The sequence below is a fragment of the Nilaparvata lugens genome, chromosome 3 (genome assembly GCF_014356525.2).
Source record: "Nilaparvata lugens isolate BPH chromosome 3, ASM1435652v1, whole genome shotgun sequence".
Lineage (NCBI taxonomy): Eukaryota > Metazoa > Arthropoda > Insecta > Hemiptera > Delphacidae > Nilaparvata > Nilaparvata lugens.
In genome coordinates this window covers 54,782,107-54,801,250 of record NC_052506.1, presented here as the reverse complement: position 1 = coordinate 54,801,250, position 19,144 = coordinate 54,782,107, and the positions used below count along the sequence as shown (strand labels likewise).

The following is a 19,144-nucleotide window of genomic DNA, read 5'->3' as shown; positions in this document are numbered from 1 at the left end:
AATTGTGACACGTTGAATGTTGCCCCTGGCTCTGTTGAGGAGCGTTATATCGATATTTTGAGTGACGCAGGATTTGTGCCCTGTATTGACAAAATTACACGGCCGGCCAGCGGCACTTGTATTGACCACTTTTTTGTCAAGCTTCCGCGTTTCTTCAATGCATCTTCTGTTATTCTGCAGTCCTCGGTTACCGATCACTATGCTATTTGCTTGGATATATTATCGACAAAAACTCATAAGCCGCCTAATACAGAGAGTCATTATTAAAACCGTCTGGAAAAAGGTGAGGAACACACTTTCTAGTCACAATTGGAATAGACTCATTGAACAAAACAACGTTGACAAAGCAACAGATATTTTCATTGAATCGGTATAAACATAATTGCCGAAAAATCACATGAAGTAAAAGTTTCATCTAGAAATACTCAACTCAAACCATGGATAACTGCTGGACTGGTAAATTCTATCCGACATCGTGATAAACTCAGAAAAAAACTCAATAGACAACCATTTAACTATCTCCTTAGAAATGAGTTTACTCAATGTAGAAGAAATATGCTACATTCAGCAATCAAGCGAGCCAAGTATAACTATTACAAAAATAAAGTTGAAGAAACGACTGGTAGCCCTAGAAAATTTTGGTCGGTTATAAACGAAATCTAGGTCGTATAGATTGAATCCGCCCGTTAGTAAATCCTATAGTAATCACTCGTATAGTAAATCATTCCCCGTTAGTGCATTCTCCCGCCCTGGTGAAGTCATCGACTTTCAAAAAACTAAAGAAATTGCCAACCAATTTAACCAATATTTTGCCACAGTTGGGACAAACCTAGCAAATTCTATAATAACCCAGGATGCACCAGTAGTGAGAGATGATGAACATGCTGTAGACTCTGAATTTCAGCTGCAACCGGTCTCGAGGCAGGAATTGGAGGAGGTGGTCAAGAGTTTGAAAGGGCGATCAGCTCCAGGTTGTGATGGAATCCCTACTAGAGTGATTAAAAACAATATTGAAATATCAATACATCCTATCCTACATATAGTCAATATAAGCATTCTGGTTGGACACTTTCCTTGCGCTCTCAAAACAGCCAGAGTAATACCTATTTATAAATCAGGCCCCAAAGGCATATTCTCCAATTACAGACCTATTTCTTTGTTGGCAACATTATCTAAAATAATCGAAAAGTGTATAAAAATACAACTGACTAAGTATTTAAACGAGTACAATCTCATCTCCAACTCACAGTATGGTTTTCAAAAGTCCAAAAATACATCTGATACTCTTTTCAATATGTCTAGGGCTATCTCAAGTAGTATTAAATCAAGAAAAAAAATCTGGTGTGGCGCACTCACATAACTTCCCTTGCCGTTATGAAGATCTCCTGACGCTAGTGTTCCCGCGCATCTCGAGAGTCTACTATTCAAAGATCTGGGCCAGCTGGTGACAGGACAATAACGCTGGATACACACGAGATCTGTTATCTCTTCATAGTGAATGATTTAATAGAATCAACAGTTGCCAACAGTTTGTAATTGAATAATCACATTTTCTCAAATTTCAAGCTTATTTTCAATCTTAGGTGAAAATGTTACTGGACATTAATTGCAGAGATTTTCATGCTTAATCTTTTCTACTCTTTTTTGTTTAAATTGTATCTGAAGCCTGATAATTGAGAATCTAAAATCAAACTTTGCATAGATGGGGTGGAGCTCCTGAAATGTTTACAGATATGGGACTTGTGGCAGTTGATAGAGCTTATCGATGACTATTCTAGGTATAACTTTAATCAAAATCGTTGGAGCCGTTTTCGAGAAAATCGCGAAAAACCCTGTTTTTGACAACATTTTCGCCATTTTAGCCGCCATCTTGAATCACATTTGATCGAAATTGTTCGTGTCGGATCCTTATAGTGTAAGGACCTTAAGTTCCAAATTTCAAGTCATTCCGTTAATTGGGAGATGAGATATCGTGTACACAGACGCACATACACTCATACACACACACACACACACACACACACCACACACACACACACACACACACACACACACACACACATACATACAGACCAATACCCAAAAACCACTTTTTTGGACTCAGGGGACCTTGAAACGTATAGAAATTTAGAAATTGGAGTACCTTAATTTTTTTCGGAAAGCAATAGGCTACTTTCCTTACCTATGGTAATAGGGCAAGGAAAGTAAAAGTGCTGATAACCTTTTTGGACTTGGCAAAAGCCTTTGATACAGTTGACAGGAGAATTCTAATAAAACAACTTGAATTATTGGGGATAAAAAATATCTCTCTCCGATGGTTTAAGAGTTACTTTCTCAATCGACAGCAATCAGTATGTATAAATGGTGAAAATATTGACAAAGATAATGTTGAGTATGGGGTAGTCCAGGGAAGCACCCTTGGGCCACTGCTATTCTATTCCTAATCTATATCAACAATCTGTCAAAATTAGTAGTTGAAGATGAGTTGTATCTGTTTGCTGATGACACAGTACTAGTGTCTACTGGGAGCACTTGGGAGGAGGCCTACGTGAGTGCTTCAATTGATTTGTCAAAAATAAAGAACTGGTTTGATCACAATAGCCTTACAGTAAATGTGGAAGAAACTAAGTTTATGCCAATAGTTACAAGAAATCAAGCTGATCCAGGCTCACTGACACTAACGATGCATTCTTGTAATAATCCCAGGTCTGCTGGATGTAATTGTAGTATGATTGAGCGCGTTGATTATTACAAATACCTGGGCGTTGTCTTGGATTCCAAGATGAGTTGGGTACAACATGTCCAGTGTGCTAAGAATAGGCTCAGAAAGCTGCTTCACGCATTTTCAGAGCTTAGTAATGTTCTGAGTGTGGATCAGTGCAAAGTAGTTTACTTTGCCTATGTCCAATCTATAATACTATATGGAATTCTAGCTTGGGGAGGGGCTTCCTCCTCAGTCATTGAGCCTCTTGCAGTCACCCAAAGATCAATTATAAAACAATTTTAAAGAGAGACTTTAGATACCCAACAATACAATTGTTTATCGAATTTCCCGTACTGAATGTTAGACAGCTTTTTATTAAATCTTTGATCCACATCAAAAACTACAAAACGGAACTTCTGGGAAAAACAGTTAACCATAGCTACTCAACTCGCCACAGATCCAATTACAGCTTTGAGATACCTCAGCTGACTCAGGGCTCTGAATTGACAAATCCTTCATACCTGGCCCATATCTTGTACAGAAATGTGCCAGGGGTGATTAGGGAAGCAGAGGCGTTTAGATTGGTAGTGTTTAGGAAGAGGGTGGACAGGTGGCTGTACCAGATTGGTTAGGAAGCTTCAGAAGAACTACTCCAATCTCCTTATGCTTGGTGACCAACACGACTTCAAGGTTTCCAGACAATTGATTGGTATTTATTTTATCATTGATATAACCGGTTTGACTGTTTTGCCTTTCTGGTTTATGCTTTTTTCATTCTCTCTTCTGAGAATTTCTGGAATCCCTGCCACTGCGGTCTTCAATAAAATATTGTTTTTTCTTCTTTATTTATCCTATTAATCAATCAATGTATTAAGTATACTTATTCCTACATACATATTCCTACATACTCATTCTTAAATATACATCAGCTCAATGTATCATCTATTTTATAATCAGAATATTAATAATACATCTACAATATAAGTGTATTCTCTATTATATTTACTTCTATGAGCAGATTAAGCTTATTATGTATAAATTGGAACTCCCCCCCTACACACAGATGGATAGTCAGTAGGGGGATTCCAAAATATGTTGTATATTGTATTTCTTATTCGTGTATTATGTTTTTTTTGGAAATAAACTGAAATATGTTAATATATAATTTATTGCTCGTTTTCTTTTGATTACCGAAAGTTTACAGTAGTTATTGCCATAGAGAAACAATAGCGTAAGTAGATATCCCATGGTATAGGGAATTTATGTCGCACCTTTTAATGTTATCTCAAGCTGATTACTGTCGATTATTGTCAATTTTTACTGTTTTGTTGGGGTGATAGTGTATGAACGGCACAATTTGAGAGACTACCAGCGTCACACAGCTGCATAGGAAAGAACCACGTGAACTATCGGCTTGGGATAACAGTAAAAGTTGCGACATAAACGCCCTATACCATGGGATATCTACTTATGCTATCGTTTCTCTATGTTATTGCTTTTTCCTCTCTCAACTTCGGCCGACGGCAGAAAATGCCAAGCTAAATGAACTTAGAACACTTATTAACGTATTATACACATTTAATATCAATACTGCTATAATATTGTCATGTAAATAAAGTTCTTTTCTTCCTTCTTCTTTCTTTCTTTCTATTTAGGCCCGGTTGCACAAAAGCCTGCTGAATTTTAATCACGATAAATGCCTCGAGAACCATTCAGAGAAGGCTCCTTAGAGAACAAGGATTCTGTGATAGGTTCTCGTATCATTAAATTTAAAAAAAAATTTGTTCGGCGGCCATTATCCTGCAAAATTTGGATGTTTTAAATACAAGTAACATGTAAATATCAATTGTTCTCAATGCATGATGTCTGGTTTGAGCTTAAAATATCGAGCTTCATTAAAGCGTAATCTCTTAAAGCTTGAACTAAACTTTCTCTACAGATGCTGCGGAACGAGAGATTCTCTCCGGAGCTGCTAGCCAAAATTGAAGCGCTATTGCAAGTTCTAACTCCTTACCTTGCCAGCAAGCACAAGGAAATGCCTCAGCAAATGCAGCAGCTCAATAACAGCATTGCTACGTTTCTCAAGGTAGGAGTAGGCCTACCAGGTTATAAGTTTTCCACATTCAAGACTTAGTGTTTGGAAATAATCACATTATTCAATCATTAGAAATATATTTATAGAGTATTTAAGTTACTCAGGTTGAGAACTGGACACTACGGCCCGGTTGCAAAAAAATAACCTGTTAAATTTGAATCATGTTCAAATGTCACGAGAACCAATCAGCGAAGACTTTTGAAAAGGAGGTTTCTGTGATAGGTTCTCGTGACATTTTATTACAGTTGGAATTTAACATGTTTTTGTGAAATCGGGTTTGTAACCAATAATTGTTTTTAATCGAGAAATGCATTGTGAAAGTATTTTAATCTTATTTAAATAGCCTATAACATTGAGTTATCGTTACTGAACCTATTTTTATAGAATTTGATGATTTCGTTTCTTCTGGTAACGCCGATCAATTTCAAGAAATTTTATTTTCTTATACTTTATCATTTATACTAGTAGTTCTGTGAACAGTAGACCTCACACAGTGTTTCCATCCTCAAGTATCTGGTGTCACCTGTTCATCAGCTTCTCTAGACATCTGTGTAATGCATGCAATGAATTCAAATCATTTGTTAGCTGATTGATTATGAATAATAAATTCTATAGTGTGATTAATCCTATCTTCAGAGTAGATGATATACGGAGCATGGAGGAAATTTCTTTTCCTTTCATATTATCCTTGAAATGCAAAATAATTTTAAAAAAATGTGTATACATCGACGCGCAGTTAAAACTGAAATAGGTCAAGTTAAGTCATTACACTGTAGTATGACTTTCATTTGACGTTAGGTGATGTCCCTTAACTGTTGTTAAATATTTATATGAAGAATTTCTAACCGGCATTCTTGATATTAATTTGACAATTTCAAATAATGTAACCACTTGAAACAAGTCTAATGATAGAATTTCTAATAATGCTATTTCTTATTTATTGATTTATTTATTCTTTTTTACAAAATTTTTAGTTTTATTAATTTTTAATTATTTTTATTAGTCTCACTGTTTAATCAAATCTCAACTTGAGCTTCCAATAACATTTGAGATGCAACTTCTAATCAAAACTTCTGTTTATAGTTCTTACTAATATTCATTTCTTTATTAAATAATTCTAGCAAAACAATAGGTAACAGGAATCTGAGTATAAAAATTCTCTTATTGATTTCACTATGTTGTTTGTTATTTCTAATAGCAGGTTGCTGAATCTTGATGAATATCAATGTTAATCAATCTACTGTATTGTTTGCAGAAATGTTTAACATTCTTAGATCGCGGATTCGTGTTCAAGCTAGTGAACAGTCATTTGGCGAACCTGTTGTCAGCCAGTGAGAGTCGCACAATGCAGGAGATGAAGTTTGCTTTCCTGCAGGTGGTTTGCTCACACGAGCACTTTGTGCCTTTCAACCTGCCTCTTCAGCACAGCAAAGCCAGGAACGGTACGCGCTTCTACACGCTCAGTATGTCACCTTTTTTATTTATTCATTTTATTATTTATATTTATTATTTTTGAGTTTTGATTTGTTTATGGAATGATTCCATTTCCCTCCTTTTTTATTCTGTTTTTATTTTAGGCTTGCCACTAACAAGACGATTTTTTCAGCCCCCTGTGGGTTGGGGGAGCTTTGAGTCGATTATCGTACTCAAGAATGTGTTGAAAAACAGAATTCACTCACAGTATCCATGCTTGTCGTAGGGGGCGACTAAAATGGACCTCATGGCAACTCCAGAAGTTGCCTTGCCTTCAAACCCACGGGATCTGACCCATCAGGGCAGTTTCGGAGGGGAAAAAAGAAAAACCCAAGAGACCAGAGATGGGTGAAACTCCAGGCACAAATGTAGGTCAAGAGGCTAAGTCGAGGGTGGCCAGGTGCCCTAGAGGCAATTTGGCGACCCCTTCTTCAGCGGAAGGACCTACAAAGAAGCCAGGAGTGGAACTCACGTTGATCACGAGTTTGTGGGTGGAGAGACTAAAACTCACCACAGCTCAGAGAAGGGTGGCCATTCAGGCAAAAATTCTTGGGAGAGGTGAGGCTTCTGCCCCGCAGAGTTTCGGTGGGGCAAAAATAAAAACCCAAGAGACCAGAGATGGGTAAAACTCCAGGCACAAATGTGGGTCAAGAGGCTGAGTCGAGGGTGGCCGGGCGCCCTAGAGGCAGTTCGGCGTCCCCTCTCTCAGCGGAAAGACCTACATAAAGACCAGGAGTGGAACTCACGTAGGTCACGAGCTTTGGGTGGAGTGACTAAACCTCACAACTGCTCAAAGAAGGACGGCCATGTAGGCAAACCTTCTTGGGAGAGGTGAGGCTCCTGACCCTGCAGAGTTTCGGTTGGGCAAAAAGATAAACCCAAGAGACTAGAGATGGGTGAAACTCCAGGCACAAATGTGGGTCAAGAGGCCGAGTCAAGGGTGGCCGGGCGCCCTAGAGGCAACTTAGCCACCCCTTCCTCAGCGGTATGACCTTCAAAGTAGGCCAGGAGTGGAACTCACGTAGGTCACGAGGACTAATCAGTCTGAAGAGACTGCCAAGCATATCACACTGGATTGCAACAAGCAACCGTGATGAATGGGATGCTAGTATAGAGAAAACTCCTGGTTCTTGTAAAGAACACAGGTATTGGTTTGCCTAACTAACATACTACTTGGGAACAGAATAAGCTTCGGTTGACGTGTGGGGCTCTTTGAACCTCTTGATCCTTGAATCCGTCCCTTCAAAAACAATAAATAAACAAGACGTTTCATCCTATACATTTTGGAATGTACTGCAACGAAAACTAATGTTGCTAAGTCGAAGCAAATAAAGTCCAGGTTTCTTTGCTTTATAGTCGAAAATGTACGGCGATACGTTACTTTGGTGGGTGGCCTGGATTGTATCCAAATACTGTGTCACTGTATATTTTTCACTGTTTCGATTCATTTTGCAAGCTTTGAAATATAATTTGTAAGTTTATTTAATGTCGAATATTAGTCATAATTTACTTTGAAGCTCACAATTCACTCCCATATCACAAATCCTCCATTTTATTGATTCATCTATTTCATAATATTTGTACATATTTTTATTTATTCAAAAATTGGATAAAATCCTATTGCAAATCGTTTTTGTTAATTTTTGCTGTTCTCTCTTGGAAGGTCCACTTATCTGCTGTCCAAATACAATTTTTTACAATAAACTTTTTATTCAATATTCAATTTTTATGTATTTAATTATTATTTAAATTTTTTATTCATTTCCTAATAAAAATTTATCCCACCATCATTAAGTGAGTATTTCATTCATATTCCAATCTTTCAACTGTTAGTTGTTCAATTTTTCAGATCAGTAAAGTTATTATTTATTTCATTTTTAATTATCCAACCTTCATTTTATTTTGTAGATCAGAAAAGATCAGTAGAAATTCCACTAATCATCTTCATATCAATTATTCTACGTTTTGCTCCAATTAATCTACACTTGTAGATCAATAATGTTTGGTTGATATTTAATTTATCCATTTTTTATTTTTTTCAAATTCCACCATTCAGCTTCATTCCAATTATTGTATCTTTTTCTTTCAGTTAATTCACAGTTGTTCAATCTTTTAGATCAATAATGTTTAGTGAGTATTTTATTCAATATTTTTAGCTTTTTCAAATCAGGAATGTTTAATTCTTAATACTATTTCATCCCAATTATGCAACTACAGTATCGCCTAATATTGCAGACCTGACTTCGGAGTACTGTCTGTCGGAGGAGTTCTGCAAGCACCACTACCTGGTGGGCATTCTGCTGCAAGAGGTGCGAGCCTCACTGCATCAAGTGTTGCAGATCCGCCGCACTGCCGTGTCGTCGCTCAGGGACCTCTTGGCCAAGCATGAGTTGGATGATCGCTACCAGAGCAAAGTGCGTTCCAAAAATACCATCTAAATCTCCATTATTATAGCACTCATAACATTATAATCCTTGAATTAGTTCAGCTTGATTTATATCCAGTTGGAAATATTTCTCCAATATACAAAACTAATCCCAATTAGAAAAGCTATTTAAACCAAATGGAAGTTTCTCAGTACGATTTCATCTTCTCATTCGAATACTTCAAACTTAATGTGGGGGTTTTCTATTAAATTAAAGCAACAAATACTCTTCAATTTGAAGGAATTATTTCAGATACACTTCTTTAATAACACCTTAATCCTTATTAGAAACCTGACCAACTGATTGGAATTCTTCATAATAAATTGCTTATTGCAGGGTCAACTACCAAGAATCGCAACGTTGTACATACCGTGGCTGGGAATAGTTCTAGATAATCTGACAAGATTAAGTACGGACCCAGGTCAGGCCACATCTTCAAATTCACCTATAGCTACGAGCTCTTCGTCTATCGCATCAACACCTCAAAAAAATTCTCATAGGTAAGAAAAACAGTTCACATTTTAAAATGTAAATTCAACTCCTTGTAATGAATTCTTCCAACTATTTGTAGGTACTTGTCTTCAATTTTTCAACATTTGAAAGTGTAACTGTCACTTATTCGATAATAACTGAATATTAATTTTATTGAAAAATTCCCATTTGTCATGGTTTAATTTTTTTATATCGAAACACTTTTATAATGTTCATCTAATAGAAATCGTGTCTCAGTCTCTCTTCTAGTACGCGGATGTCTTTTGATGTCTTTCCATGAAAATCTTCAACGATAAAGAAAGAATTTGAGCATATTTCATCTTAAACGATAAAAAAGTTTCAATTCTTATTTTATCCTCGTATTTTTTGCCTTTTCACTGGCTACATGTCTCTTTTTTGTTGCGAATTATGATTTGGTGTTGTTCGTTTTTCAGGTTTACTTTCCACCAGGATAGTCCAAATTCTAGAGCATCTATGCATCTAAGAGACTCCACTTACTTTGCGGCAATAGCTGGTCAAGGTAACTCTTTTTTTTATTTTTGCCAAAGTAATAGTAATTGTATAACTTTATAAAATTACTAAACATACAATACTGTTTCATGATCTATAATGTTATTGTTTTTAAATATTATATCATCATAGATAGTAGAAAATAGTTGAATGAACAAGTTTTTCTAAGTCACAACATGGCTAATTGTGGGATTTTCAAATGAAAAAAATCAATAAAAAATGGGAAAAATATTAAAAGAAAACCTATAAAAATAAATCATTAATAGATAAATACATTATCTATTACAACAGCTAATCATGGAATTTCTGTCGAGAGAATTTTTAATATTAAATATGTTTCAAGTTATTTGATATGGAAATATTTCACTGAATAACTTTGTACTTCCCCACTTCTGAACGATTATTTTTGTAAATCATAATAAATTAGGAAAGAGTCGCAAAATTGAGCTATTATTCTAGTTTTTCTTGGTATAGAGAGATTCATTTAAAACCGTCAGTATTCCGCATTAATTACATCAATGCTTCTCACTCGACCATTGCTGAAAGTTTGAAGTGGATCTCACTTTGGATATAGAGGGTTCAGTAAAGAGAAGGTTAAAATTGTAGTGGGGTAAGAGTAGTCGGTCTTTTTTTAAGCACTATACCTCTCTTTTTCAAGCAGAACTCTATTTTTGTTTACAGCTTATCACATTCAATTTCCAAGTTTTTGTTTCAATGGAATCACTTTCTCTTGTCAATGTATGCTCTTACAGCTCAACAGTATAATGTCCATAATTGATTATTTGCAGCTCTTGTTAACGGAGTAGGATCGACTGGCAGCTTGGACTCAGAAACGTCAACTGTGTCTGGAGATGGCTCGTCAACCGTGTCTCAAGAAACGGCGATCAACAGGGAGGAGCAGGGAGGTTCAACTACCACTCCCAACACCTCTCACCATTCCAGGTCAGACTTATTAAATTGCAAGAAGATAATATTGCTGCAGAAACATCCAAATACCATGTATTGACTTCCATCCAATCATAGAATATTATTTGGTTTTAGATTCACAATGTTTAGCAATATATCTCCAGGTTTTATATTTTTAGGCCGAAAATTGGACAATTTTTGAAGTAAACACAGACATAATCTATTCATTGAACCATGTTACAATTTATCAAACTCTATACAGTGTGTTATATTATGCCACCATAGCTTTATTCAACCTTACATTCAGTTGAACTTGGGATAAATGTATATACACTATTGAGCAATCGGGCCCAAGTCAAGTGAATTATTGGTCTCCATCATTGTTGCATCAATATAGACTGGTAACCCGTCCTGTCTTCAAATCACAGGTTTGAGGTACAGTTAAGTTTGGCGCTGGTAAACGCACAACCCAAAAAATGAGTGAAAGTTTAGTAATTGTGTGATTACTCACCTTAGGGAGTGAAGCTGAAAATGGACTGTATTGGATTTGTAAAGATGGGCTGCCTTGGAGATGTATGGTATCTCAATTCATTAATTTGTTTGTCAATAGCATAAAACTTGTAAGAACACGTGCACGTAACAAAACCCCTCCTGTTTTGTTGCAGGTCTGTCAGTGGTACCCAGGTGATACGATGTGATAAATTGCAGCCAGGAGAGGTGAAAGATATCCTGGTCTGCTTCCTTTTTGTAATCAAACATCTTGCTCAAGATCAGCTTATCTCATGGTGGCATCATTGCTCTGAATCGGAAATATTGAAGTTCTTCAAAGTAATCGAGTAAGTTATGAACATTTTGCATGCTTCCTTAAAGTTAGCATTTATGGTATATGAGGTTTGATCAAAATAAAATAGATTGAAACTCTGTTTTATAGCATATCTAGCGGCAGTGTAGTTTCTCAATTCCGTTAAAATTAATATTGACTACTGAAAAAATAAGCATCATAAATAGTAATATTACACCACAATAATATTTTTGAATTAGTAATACTACTAGTTCTGTGAACAGTAGACCTCACGCAGTTATAAACCACAGCCTCCTCTTATACTGTCTATCAGAGTGAATCCTGTATGTCGTGTCGGCGAGATATCGGTGTGAAAACGGCTAATGGCTGTTGGGGTTGGTGTATAAAAAATGCTAACATCAAAAGCTAATGGCTTTAAGACATACTGGCAACAGGTCAGCCCGAGTTCAAAGTAGAGAGGTCGAGTGACAATACTACGTTCGGTCAATTATTACTGTATACAGAGTATCAGAGTATACAGAGTATATATTTGTATTAATATGAATGCCTTTGGCAATGCAATTCTGTTTGTGACAATGAAACTTTTTTGATTCTGTATGAAATTATTTCGGGTATTTGTGTATTTTCAATTTCCTTAAATGTATAAGCTTATATTACATATTATGATAATTATATTGAGAAAGTGACAAAGTTCTTTTCTTTTAAATTCTCAAGACCTCAATTTATAAAAAAATGTTAACATTCTTCTTCTAAGTTCAATAAAATGAAACTGTGAAGAGCATAGTATGAAGCTGTGTTTATGCCTTGATTGAACTGGTGTATAAAGTAAGCTGGGTCTGTTTAGAAGATCATAAAAAAGATAATTTGGACTAAAATTTAGAATTTTGAAATAGACCGACATGTCTAGAGAATACCTGAATCTATACTTAATCCATGCAGGTGAACGGGCTAGAGTCAAGAAAACTTCAATTAATTTTGCCATGCCTGATTTAATGGCTTTCTGCTAATTTAACACTATACTTTGATACATCTGAAAAATCATAAACAAATTCTCCAATAAAATCGGACAAAGGAACAACAAATTCATGTTACTTTGTTGACATTCTTCATCTGATTCCGGGGCGCATTACTATCCTTTTTCTAGATAATAATGTGTCACATAACCAAACAATATCAGTCATTAAATAACAAAATCTATTTATATATTTAACACCAAAAAACTCAATATTATCAAAGAATCCAGTGACCCCCAAATTTTCGTCGATAACCCATCACTGTATTTCCAAAGCTCAATTCAAATTTGATAATATTATTCCTTTTTCACTGCACTACACTCTCATTGTTCTTTACGTCATTTTATCGTCGAGGTTACGGTACTTTTTTTCCGCGGTGAACTTCTACCTGTTGAATTTGGCTTGAGGGTGACGTCACCTTACATCCCTGGACCTATGATCTGAAGGGGTTGAACACGTAGTGGTGGTCTTGAAGCGGTGGTTCATGAATTGGGGGCACATGAAGTGGTAACACATGAAGTTGCGGACCCAAAGGGGTGGTACATGTACCGCTGTAAATAAATGTTATTACAGCATTGATTTCTTACTCTTCCTAAAATTTATCATAAGCTAAAACTGTTTGAAATTGTATTCAGATGGTTTAAATTCTCAATCTATCTCAATCTTTCAGATTCAAATTACTTTTCCATTGTTTCGGAATTAATATATCTTTCTTCACAGATTATTCAAAAGTTTTCGGACGATTTAACAAATTGGAACAGATTAAGATTCATTGAAAGGCCTTAACGCCATGAGAAAACATAGTCAGAAAAATATAAAACTATAGCAAGTCTCACATAATATAACTTAAAGACTCTTCTTAATTAATGAAGGCTGTTCGGTGCACTTTCTCTACGATAATATGAATGTATCTTCAAAAACAAAAACTTGACTGAAAACTATATTTTCCTTCCAGTAATTTTTCTTACAAATAATTATAATTATCTTGTACAACTGCCAAAATCAATATGTCTTGTATTTTCAATATATTATTTACTTTGACAATACTCTGATGGAAGTTTCAATTATTAATTCAAATCTTTTTTACATTTTAACTTTATTCCACGTACCTTAGCGGTTATTTCAAAATACAATGATGATGAAACACAATGAAAATTTTCAGGACATGGCACTACTAAAACAATTTAAAACATAAATAAAAAGCAAACTACAGAAATCATTAATAGTTAACTTGCCCAAAAGGGCGATAGAGAAATTGAGACTACATCAAAACTCTCCACTGTTCCTAGCAAAGTGTGCTCCGAACGCAATCTGGTCTCTCGGTTGGGGAATCGCTCCACTATTGTCTTTAAAAACGGGTCTCCTATTGGTCGATTGAAAAAGTGGGGATTATTATTTGGCCAATAATCGCGTTGCTTCTAGAGCTGTAGGACCAAGTGGGAACTGCAAAATCTCCATTTCGTTATAATGGCAAATCTTGCAATTCTCTGGCTTTTCACACTCCATGTCGCGCCAGGAATGCTACGTTGGAGTGATAATTCTATTAACTACATTTCCCGACGACTCGGAGCCACAATTTTTTAATATATACCCTGGGAAACTACTTGGGTCTGGGTGTCACGGCCGTTCAACTAGAAAAGGAGAGAGAAAATAGATTTTGCTTATAATAATAACTCGCCTATAATAATAACTACCTATTACATATTAGATCGTCTATTGTTTTCTTTCCGTTAGCGCTACTCTTGAATATAAATAAAAATAGAAATTGAAGTACCCAATATTTTTAAAAGTGTACGCAGATTTCTATTTTTATTTATAAATCGTCTATTATAACTTTGAAAAACTCTGAATTTAAAACTGAGCTCGGCACAAATGCTTTTTTCAATTCATCATTCAACTATTATTCACAAGATGCTCAATTCCATTTTAACCTGTTTGGTTGTTAGTTCCATTCAGTCATTTATATTCAACTCTCGCCAGTCTTCTCCTCTTACATCTAAAGCTTACATCACAAGCTTGTATGTCATTAACCATAGCATGACTCAGTTCACCAGCTTCTCAGATTTATTTCAGCTGGTTAGATTTACTTTATGCTAAAAGCCCTCCATGTATCGAATTAAACTTCAACGCGTTTCCGACTCTCTCACACGATATTCACTTATCATTTACCAAAGCTTCATAATAATATTGTTTCATTCTTCAATTGAGATTACCGGTATTTATTGAATGATTTGCAGACTGTGTTTGCACGAGTTCAAGTACACGGGCAAGCGGCAGATAGCGAGCGGCAGTGTGGGGGGTGGTCGATGTGGTAGCGGCAGCGTTGGGAGTGGCGAAGGCGGGGGCGGCACACGTCCGGTGACCACCAAGGCGATGACTCTGCCGGCGAGAATGCAGCCGCCCGACTTCTCGGCCGCTCCTGGTGCCGGCGCAGAGCCCATCACTGCCACGCATGTGCTGCTCAGCGGCACCAACAGTGTCGGCCGTGAGAATCACAGAGGTAGCAACTTGTTATTGTTGTTAGCATGCAAATATTAATCTCGGTTGCATCTACTTAGGAGCGTCTGTACTGTATTTCAGTACAAGAACCTTAAATTTCATGATAATTGACAATATCGTAGTTTTTTTAGTATCATAAATCTCACCAAAAATGTGTCAGTTTTTTATTCCTTTCTTGACACTAATGTATGGATTTCTCTAATTCATTACATGCTCTAGTTATTGGAAGAAGATTCTGTAATCATATTACTTGAGCCTGTAGCATGAGTAACATGGCTAAGGTACTTGTCCACATAGTTGAAACTACATGTTGACTCGGTTTAAGGTACATGCATTCGGTAACATGCCTTTAGTAACTACAAGTTACTGTAATTCCATGTAACCAAAGTTACAATGTAACAAGATACAGTAATTTTTAATTACTGTAAAACAAATTGGTGGAAATCATGTGAAATTATAAAAACATGAAATTTAGTAAAAACCGTGATACGTTAACAATTCATTAGGCTGAGTTTCTCGAACCAGGGGTCTATTGCATGAGAAAATACAAGCTAATAATATTAGTATTTTCCCATGCAATAGGCCCCAGGTCTAAATGAACAAAAGATCATCTCATCATACCTGATCTGGGTTAGGTTTGTTCTTGCTTTTCGCAACACAGCATTCAAGTGAATTTTTTGATTAGTACGTGTAATGAATTTATCAAGTGTGACTTGAGATTAGAACTAATAAGCTACCTTTTGAATTTTTAAAGCACAGCAAAGAGATATCAGAAATTCATCAATCCTTGAATGTATCATATACATTGTCAAATTATACCATAATTTATGCATACCTTGTGCATTCTTTACTTGAAAATTGAGCTCTTCAGTATGAATTCATTATCATGCCTGGTTCATTTGCAGATAGCGAATCAAGTTCGTTATATCAAGCTCTTCTGGAAGCGAATCTTGCCACAGAAGTCGGATTAACCGTTCTGGACGCACTTGGTCTCTACTGTATCCATTTCAAGTAAGTTACTCTACAATGCCCATTTACAATGCCCATTCTGTAAAATAATTATTGAAGAACAAGTAAGCACCAGATGTTTGTTCTAGCAAAACATGTCTTATCATTGGATTCAAGTAATACTCAGACTAGTTTTGGAAACTTTGAATTTAGTCGATGACAATTCAGCCTGTTGGGTGTAATTTTTTGAAAATTAATGATGCCCAAATGTGTTAGAAATAAGTTTCGATAATGATTAACCTTAAGTGTTTTATCGATTCCCAACTTATATACTAGATCTCTTATTCAGCACTTATGGCTACAAGCTACATCTCTTCCAATCTCTCGTCACTCAACTGCTAAATTATCAGAAATCTTCTGTATCAATGTATATTTTTTATTGATTCTATTATCATGTTGATAACTCTCACTGAATTTTTCCAAATAGTATGTTGAGAATTGAGTGAATTTTTGTTTTCTTGAATATTCAATAAATTCAGATAGTACAATAGTGAAATTTAGTATAGTTGGAACAAGTTTTATTTGAATAAAATTGATCAATTTAAATTTGAACAACTCATTTTTTTATTTTTATTTTTTTGCTTCATCTTCTTCGTTGTTCTTTGAACATCAGTCTTCATTGAATGTTCTGATATGTACTCGTTGCAGAGATATTTTGATGGCTGAGGAAGGGGACAATCCAGTGATGAAAGCAGTATTCATGCTTTATCTGAGTTTTCTTCAGGTTGGGCAGTCAGAAACTCTTTTCCGACATGTTTTTGCTGCTCTCAGAGCCTTCATCAACAACTTTTCTTTAGCACTCTTTCAAGGTGATTATTGAGCTTCTATTTTTATAAATACTGTAGATTAATTAATAAATAGCATTTTTAAACGCTATAATACTATTCTAAGAATGATTTGTAATATATCTGTATTACATACAAATATCATCTTTATCATTTTACTGGATCAAATGTAGGTCTTTTCCATCTGGATCGCATCCACTTGTTTCCTGAAAACATCTTCTTCTCTTTTCGTCACATACGAACCAAATAAGACTACTGTTGACCGTTTAGTCTGATATCTCGATTGTCGTAAGTTTTGTTTACAGGTATTTGCTTTTCTCATTCCTTATACTCTCAACAGGTCATTCTCACCATCCACGTTTAACGATAACCTAGGATTGCACGAATGTGTGGTCGCATTATTGTTACTATGTGTTACATAATATTATCAGTATAAATTAATAGCTGTTCTATCGCCGTTCAAACCCAGATGGTGCATAAAACCATATATGTGCTCAGTTTTATAACCTAACTTTAAACAAAGTTTTACATTCCGTGTTTAAACTAACAGCTGATCTATCTCAGTTCAAACCGAGATGATGCATCAAACCCTCAGTCTTATAACCTAGCTGTATTTTGTACTTCTTGAACTTGTAATATTCTTTAAACAGTGAAAAATGTGTTGAACCAGTGAATATATTGGATACTTCAATTTAACAGGCAACGCAGTGCTGTGCGGCCAATTGTGCTTGGAGCTGCTTCGCTGCTGCAACAGCCGTTTGTCTGCCATTCGCCAGGAATCCTGTGCCATTTTGTATTTACTCATGAGAAGCAATTTCGAATTCTCAAACAGGAAAGGGCTTACCCGTGTCCATTTACAGGTAAATTAAATAAAATCAATTGAATGTTATGGCACAAACATATAATGCAATAATCAATGACACAATACAGTTCAAACTATTCAAGTAAATAGAAATAATATAACTTTAGACTACACGCCAGAGGTTACAAAATTATGTTACAGGGTAACTGTAATTCATTATAACTCAATTCTATCAAACGATTCTGTTCAATATATTCTCCTTATCATCTCCAGCTTTGAATTTCAGAGTTCTATTATCGTAGATACAAGTTATTGCTCTTTTATGTATACAAAAATTATGAGACACAATATTGAATTTTGTTTAAATGTCATAAATACAGAGTAGTTATAGCTATAATAATCATGAATCTATTATTATTCTGTTGTTCAGTGGCAAAATTACTCTGTTTGCTATACCATAGTGAGATTCGCTTCAAAATGTCAGCATTGATTGAATGAGAAGCATTGGTGCCATTTGTTAGGAATGCTGACAGTCGAAAGTGGATCTCTTTATAGTAATAAAATCTTACTTTACCCTGGTAATCATCCATCGAAAAGTGTATTTTGAATTCTTTCATTGATCATTGAATAATTGTTAATATTGAAGCTTTCCGATTGCAGGTGATTATATCAGTGTCGCAATTACTTGGAAACGTTGTTGGACTGAACAATGCGAGGTTTCAAGAATCGTTGTCTCTAATCAATAGCTATGCCAACAGCGATAAAGTCATGAAAGGAACTGGTAAGATTTTGCCTTCATGATTTAATAGTTATGTATAGTTAACAGCTGAGCCGAGCGGGCTTTATCTTGTCTTTGAAAATATCTTATAGAAATGACTGAGTCTGTCTAGCCCTAGAGCACTGCATGACAAATAGAAATAACTAATATCCCTTTCATACAATCCATTCATTCGTACATTTTCCATATCTCATCTCCATGTTAAGCAATTATACTAATTATCATCTTATTCCTAATATTTTCTGTTCATCAGTAATGTTGTTTATTCGACAGAGGCTGGCTCAAACAGCAATCTGGTTTGTGGACTGTATCATTAATTACATCGAGAACTTTTGGGTTGTCTGGCGTCGGGTGGCAAGTTGAACAATTAAAATGGCTAAGTGCACAATAACATAGGCCTACCTTCATGTCCAAATCCTCCTTGCTTCCAGGATCCCGGGTCCAGATCACGATACGAGACGAGACGACACTTGTAATAAATCACAATAAATAATCAATAGATCACTTTGCAAAAATCGACATTACGAGAAGTGAGCTGTTCGGTTGGCTGGCAAACGGCAACTGGCCACAATTATGTTTTTGCGCATCACCGTATAATTGCCCCCTCCACCACACAACGCCAGACAAGAAAGGGAAGCATTCATAACTTCCGAACATTCCGCCCACCTTGGAAGAACTTCCAATAACAAAAAACAAAAAACCACCTATAACGAACCCTACTAGGGAGACTAGGGAAAAAAAGGAAAATATCTTCACTCCTCAGGGGCCCTTGAGGAGACTTAAAAAAAGGAGTAGGAGGCCCACGGAAAGGAGAGGATGGGACGAGAAATAAATGACTATATACAACTAAT

At 35.8% G+C, this 19,144-nt stretch overlaps 1 protein-coding gene across 5 annotated transcripts in view; it reads left to right on the top strand.

Moving 5' to 3' along the window:
• The window catches only part of LOC111061937 (dedicator of cytokinesis protein 9), a 109,642-nt gene that overhangs the window by 39,546 nt on the left and 50,952 nt on the right, over positions 1–19,144 (top strand). For 3 of the 5 annotated variants that reach the window (XM_039424055.1, XM_039424056.1, XM_039424054.1), the window contains exons 21-32: positions 4,644–4,790; positions 6,055–6,262; positions 8,508–8,686; positions 9,035–9,198; positions 9,625–9,710; positions 10,489–10,642; positions 11,272–11,442; positions 14,659–14,921; positions 15,826–15,931; positions 16,577–16,737; positions 17,413–17,573; positions 18,176–18,296. In XM_039424055.1, coding sequence (XP_039279989.1) covers positions 4,644–4,790; positions 6,055–6,262; positions 8,508–8,686; positions 9,035–9,198; positions 9,625–9,710; positions 10,489–10,642; positions 11,272–11,442; positions 14,659–14,921; positions 15,826–15,931; positions 16,577–16,737; positions 17,413–17,573; positions 18,176–18,296 — 1,921 coding nt within the window. The remainder of the gene's footprint in view (positions 1–4,643; positions 4,791–6,054; positions 6,263–8,507; positions 8,687–9,034; positions 9,199–9,624; positions 9,711–10,488; positions 10,643–11,271; positions 11,443–14,658; positions 14,922–15,825; positions 15,932–16,576; positions 16,738–17,412; positions 17,574–18,175; positions 18,297–19,144) is intronic. The other 2 variants (XM_039424058.1, XM_039424057.1) reach the window with 1 other exon arrangement.